The sequence below is a fragment of the Anser cygnoides genome, chromosome 31 (genome assembly GCF_040182565.1).
Source record: "Anser cygnoides isolate HZ-2024a breed goose chromosome 31, Taihu_goose_T2T_genome, whole genome shotgun sequence".
NCBI lineage: Eukaryota > Metazoa > Chordata > Aves > Anseriformes > Anatidae > Anser > Anser cygnoides.
In genome coordinates, this window is record NC_089903.1 from 1,650,136 (window position 1) to 1,656,135 (window position 6,000).

At 58.7% G+C, this 6,000-nt stretch overlaps 1 protein-coding gene across 1 annotated transcript in view; it reads left to right on the forward strand.

The window, feature by feature from the left end:
- LOC125181727 (phosphoribosylformylglycinamidine synthase-like) overlaps nucleotides 1-4,375 on the forward strand; it is a 32,761-nt gene extending 28,386 nt beyond the window's left edge. The window contains 5 exon segments of the mRNA XM_066985259.1: nucleotides 87-230; nucleotides 1,894-2,043; nucleotides 3,275-3,299; nucleotides 3,301-3,467; nucleotides 3,470-4,375. Coding sequence (XP_066841360.1) covers nucleotides 87-230; nucleotides 1,894-2,043; nucleotides 3,275-3,299; nucleotides 3,301-3,467; nucleotides 3,470-3,603 — 620 coding nt within the window. The 3' untranslated portion in view covers nucleotides 3,604-4,375.
- The last annotated feature ends 1,625 nt before the right edge of the window (nucleotides 4,376-6,000 follow it).

A 6,000-nucleotide genomic window follows, 5' to 3' on the forward strand; every position in this document is an offset into this window, starting at 1 on the left:
CCCAATTTTGGGGTTCCCCCCAACTTGGGGATTCCCCATATTACCCCTGACCCCCCCCCTAATTTGTGTCGTCCCCCACCCCCCAGGCTGGGCGGCCTCCGCCCGCTTCAACCCCCGGGTGCGGGCGGCCCTGGAGGGCTTCCGCCGGCGCCCCGACACCTTCAGCCTGGGCGTCTGCAACGGGTGCCAGCTGCTGGCGCTGCTGGGGTGGGTGGGGGCCACCCATGGGTGCTCCGGTAAGGTGGGGGGGCCTTGGGGGCTGTTATTGGGGGGTTATGGGGTGGGTTATGGGGTTATGGGGTTGGTTATGGGGTTATAGGGGGGTTATAGGGTGAGGGGGTTGTGGGGTGTCTGCAACGGGTGCCAGCTGCTGGCACTGCTGGGGTGGGTGGGGGCCACCCATGGGTGCTCCGCTAATGGGGGGGGGCACGGGGGTTATTGGGGGGTTATGGGGGGGGTTATGTGGTTGGTTATGGGGTTATAGGGGGGTTATAGGGTGAGGGGGTTGTGGGGTGTCTGCAACGGGTGCCAGCTGCTGGGGTGGGTGGGGGCCACCCATGGGTGCTCCGGTAAGGCATTGGGGGGTCATTGGGGGGTTATGGGGTGGGTTATGGGGTTATGGGGGGGGTTATGGTGCCAGCTGCTGGAGTTGCTGGGATGGGTGGGGGTCTTACGGGTTGGGGGGGGGTTTCTATGGGGTGGGGTGTCCTATGGGGGGTGTTTTATGGGGGGGGGTCCTGTGGGTTGGGGGTGTCCTATGGGGGGTATTATGGGTAAGGGGGTTCCTTTGGGGGGTTCTCATGGATGGGGGGTTCTTATGGGGTGGGGGTTCCTATGGGGGGATCTTAAGGGTAGGGAGGGTCCTATGGGGGGGCATTATGGGATGGGGGTTCCTACGGGGGGGTCTTATGGTTGGGGGGGGGTCCTATGGGTTGGGGGGTTCTATGGAAGGGGTCTTATGGGCAGGGGGGTCCTTTGGTGGGGGTCTTATGGGTAGGGGGGTCCTATGGGGTGGGGGTTCCTATATGGGGGTAGTCTTAGGGGGTGGGGGGGTCTTAAGGGTTTGGGGGTGTCCTGTGGGGGGACATTATGGGATGGGGGTTCCTATGGGGGGGGTCTTATGTGGGGGGGGGGCCTTTGGGGGAGGGGTCTTATGAGTGGGGTCCTGTGGGGGGGGTATTATGGGGTGGGGGGGTCTTATGGGGGGTATTATGGGGTGGGGGGTCCTTTGGGGGGATCCTTTGGGGGGTATTATCGGGTGGGGGTCCTTTGGGGGGGTATTATGGGGTGGGGGGTTCTTATGGGGGGGGGTCCTTTGGGGGGGGGTTTATGGGGGGGGGTCCTTTGGGGGGGTTTATGGGGGGGATCTTTTGGGGGGGTATTATGGGGTGGGGGGTCCTTTGGGGGGGTTTATGGGGGGGATCCTTTGGGGGGGTATTATGGGGTGGGGGTCTTATGGGGGGGTCCTTTGGGGGGGGTTTGTGGGGTGGGGGTCCTTTGGGGGGATCCTTTGGGGGGTATTATCGGGTGGGGGGTCCTTTGGGGGGGGTATTATGGGGTGGGGAGGTCCTTTGGGGGTTTATGGGGGGATCCTTTGGGGGGGGTATTATGGGGTGGGGGGTCTTATGGGGGGGATCCTTTGGGGGGGTCTTATGGGGGGATCCTTTGGGGGGTATTATGGGGTGGGGGGGTCCTTTGGGGGGGGGTTTATGGGGGGGATCCTTTGGGGGGGGTATTATGGGGTGGGGGGGCTTATGGGGTGGGGGTGGGGTGGGGGGTCCTTTGGGGGGGTGGGGGTGCTATGGGGTGGGGCAGGCTCCTATGGGGCAGGGGTGTTCCCCGCGGGATCTCCCCCCCACGCTGACATTGGGGGGTCCCGCAGAGGGGGCGGAGGGGGCGGCCCCCCCGCGGTGGTGCTGGCCCCCAACGCCTCGGGGCGCTTCGAGTCGCGCTTCGTGGCCGTGCGCGTGGAGCCGGGGCCGGCGCTGATGCTGCGCGGGATGGAGGGCGCCGTGCTGGGCGTCTGGGTGGCCCACGGGGAAGGTGGGGGGCCCCGGGGCGGGGGGGGCGCGGGGGGGGGGGGGGGCATGGGGGGGTGGGGGGCGGGGGGTTATGGGGGGTTATGGGGGGATTGGGGTAGGGGGTTATGGGGGGTTATGGGGTTGTGGGGGGCGCTGGGTGGCCCACGGGGAAGGTGGGGGGGGGTCATGGGGGGGGGGGGGGGCACGGGGGGGTCGGGGGGGTCATGGGGGGGTGGGGGGCAATGGGGTTATGGGGGGTTATGGGGGGATTGGGGTAGGGGGGTTATGGGGGGTTGTGGGGGGCCCACGGGGAAGGTGGGGGGCCGTGGGGCGGGGGGGGGCACGGGGGGTTATAGGGGGTGGGGGGGTCATGGGGGGTGGGGGGCGGGGGGGTTTTGGGGGTTATGGGGGCACTGGGAAGACTGGGGGACACTGGGAGGGGTGGGGGTTTTGGTGGGCTGGGGGCTATGGGGGCACTGGGGTTAAGGGGGCACTGGGAGCACTGGGGGGGGGCACTGGGAGCACCGGGTGCCCTTTGGGGGATTTGGGGGTCTGTTCTAACACTCCCTTCCCCCCCATTCTCCCCCCCCATTATCCCCCCTTTTTCTGTCCCCCTCCCCTTTCTTTCTCCCCCCATTTTTCTCCCCCTTTTCTCTCCCCCCTTTTTTTCTCCCTCCCCTTTCCACCCCCCTTTCTACCCCCATTTTCCCCCCCTTCCCCCCCTTTTTTCCCCTCCCTTTTTTTCTCCCCCCCTTTTTTTCTCCCCTCTCCTTCCCCCCCTTTCCCCCCCCTTTTCCCCTCCCCTTTTTTCTCCCCTCCCCTTCCCCCCTTCTTCCCCCCCTTCCCTTTCCCCCCATTTCTTCCCCCCCCCCTTTTTTCTCCCCCCCCTTTTTTCTCCCCTCCCCTTCCCACCCCCCTTCTTCCCCCCCCCCCCCCTTTTTTCTCCCCTCCCCTTCCCCCCTTCTTCCCCTTCCCCCCCTTTTTTTCTCCCCCCTTCCCCCCTTTTCCCCTCCCCTTTTTTTCTCCCCCCCTTTCCCCCCCTTTCCACCCCCTTTCTTTCCCCCCTTTTTTTCTCCCCTCCCCTTCCCCCCTTCTTCCCCCCTTCCCTTCCCCCCCCATTTCTTCCCCCCTTTCCCCCCCTTTTTTTCTCCCCCCACCTTTTTTCTTCCCCCCTTTTTTTCTCCCCCTTTTTTTCTACCCCCCTTTCCACCCCCTCCTTTCTTCCCCCCCCTTTTTTCTCCCCCCCCCCAAAGGCCGCTTCCAGTTCCGCGACCCGGGGGGCTGTCGGCGGCGCTGGGGGGGGCCTGGTCCCCCTGCGCTACGTGGACGACGCGGGGCGCCCCACGGCCGAGTACCCCCTGAACCCCAACGGCTCGGGGGGGGGCGCGGCGGCGCTCTGCTCCCCCTGCGGCCGCCACCTCGCCGTCATGCCCCACCCCGAGCGGGGGTGCGCGCCTGGCAGTGGCCCTGGGGGCCCCCGGCGTGGGGGGGGGACCCCGAAAATCGGGGGCGGGGGGGGCGCCCCGGCCCCGTGGCTGAGGATGTTCTGCAACGCCCGGGCGTGGTGCGAGGGGGGGCGTGAGGGGGGGGGGGCGCGGACGGACCCACGGACGGACCCACGGACGGACCTGACCCACGGCCGCCCCATGGATGCCCCACGGACGGACCCACGGACAAAGTTATGGACAGCCCCACGGACAGCCCCACAGATTGACCCACGGAGGGACCAACAGACAGACCCACGGACAGATCTGCCCCACGGCTGCCCCATAGGTGCCCCACGGACAGACCCACGGACACATCTGACCCACAGCTGCCCCATAGATGCCCCACGGACAGACCCACGGACAGACCTGACCCACAGCTGCCCCATAGATGCCCCACGGACAGACCCACGGACAGACCTGACCCACAGCTGCCCCATAGGTGACCCACGGACAGACCCACGGACACATCTGACCCACAGCTGCCCCATAGCTGACCCACAGATTGACCCACGGCTGCCCCACGGACAGACCTGACCCACGGCCAGCCCCACACCTGCCCCCTGCCCTGCCCCATAGCCAGCCCCACAGCTGCCCCACGGACAGACCCATGGAGAGATCTGCCCCACGGCTGCCCCACGGCTGCCCCACAGCCAGACCTGACCCACGGCTGGACCCACACCTGCCCCCCACCCTGCCCCACGGCCAGCCCCACGGCTGCCCCCCACCCTGCCCCATAGCCAGCCCTGACCCCGCCCCCTTCACGCCCCCCGACCAATTGGAGCTGAGCACCTCTCACTCCCGACCAATAGGGAGCTGGACTGGGGGGGCGGGGGCGGAGCTTGCAATAAACGCCTGGGTGCAACCACGTGGGGAGATTTGGGGCTAATTTAAGGGATTTTGGGGCAATTTGGAGGGGGGTTGGGGGTATCTGGGGACAATTTAAGGGATTTTGGGGCAATGTGGGGACAGGAGGAATATGGGGAGGGGGTGGGGGCTCCAGGGGGAGATTTGGGGCTAATTTAAGGGATTTGGGGCAATTTGGGAGGGGCGGGGGGATTTGGGGATAAACTGAGGGGTTTGGGGGCTCCAGGGGGAGATTTGGGGCCGATTTTTGGGATTTGGGGCAATTTTGGGGAGGGGGTGAATTTGGGAAGGGGGGGCAGGGGGTTCAAACCCCACAGTGAGATTTGGGGACAGTTTAAGGGATTTTGGGCAATATGGGGACAGGGGAGGAATATGGGGAGGGGGTGGGGGCTCCAGGGGGAGATTTGGGGCTAATTTAAGGGATTTGGGGCAATTTGAGGAAGGGGGGAAATTGGGGAGGGGCTGGGGGCTCTGGGAGGAGATCTGGGGCTAATTTAAGGGATTTGGGGCAATTTGGGGATAAACTGCGGCGTTTGGGGGTTCCGGGGGCAGATTTGGGGCCAATTCTGGGGATTTGGGGCAATTCCAGGTGTTGGGAGGGGAGGGACACGTGGCCCCTCCCCCCCGGCCATTTGTCCCCTCCCCCCCCCATTTGTCACCCTCAGGTGTCCGGAGGGGTGGGGGAGGGGCCGAGGCCCCCCCCCCCCCCTCCCCCCATGGGGGAGCAGCTGCAGTGCTCCCAGTACCTCCCAGTTTCCCTCCCCAGTGCTCCCAGTGCTTTTTATTTAAAAAATAAAAAATCTAGATTTTAAATTAAAAATTAAATTTAAAAAACTAAAAATTTGGATTTAAAATTAAAAAATGAATGTATTTTTAAATAAAATATTTAGGTTTTGAAATAAAAAGTAAATTTAGATTTTAAAAATAGGTTTTAAATTTAAAAAAATAAATTTAAAAGGTTTTAAAAATATTTTAAATGAAGAATAAATTTAAATTTTAAAAGTAAAAATAGATTATAAATGAAGAATAAATTTAAATTTTAAAAGTAAAAATAGGTTTTAAGTTAAAATTTTCAAATTAAATTTCAAAATAAGAATAGATTTTAGATTAAAAAACAAAATTGCAATTTTAAGAATAAAAACAGAGTTTAGATTTAAACAATAAACAAAAATAGCTTAGAAACAGATTTTAAATGTAAAAAAAAGAAATTTTAAAACTCTGACGTTCAGGTTCGACAGGAAGATTTTTTTTTATTTTTTTTTCTAACGAAAGGTTTGGATTTTAAACCTAAACTTAAAATTAAATTAGAAATAAATAAATAAACTAGAAATAAATAAATAAACTAGAAATAAATAAATAAACTAGAAATAAATAAACTAGAAATAAACTAGAAATAAACTAGAAATAAGAACATAAACTAGAAATAAGAAAATAAACTAGAAATAAGAAAATAGAAATAAATAAAATAGAAATAGAAAGAAATAAACTAGAAATAAATAAAATAGAAATAAATTAGAAAGAAATAATCTAGAAAGAAATAAAATAGAAATAAATTAGAAAGAAATAAACTAGAAAGAAATAAAATAGAAATAAATTAGAAAGAAATAAATAAAATAGAAATAAATAAA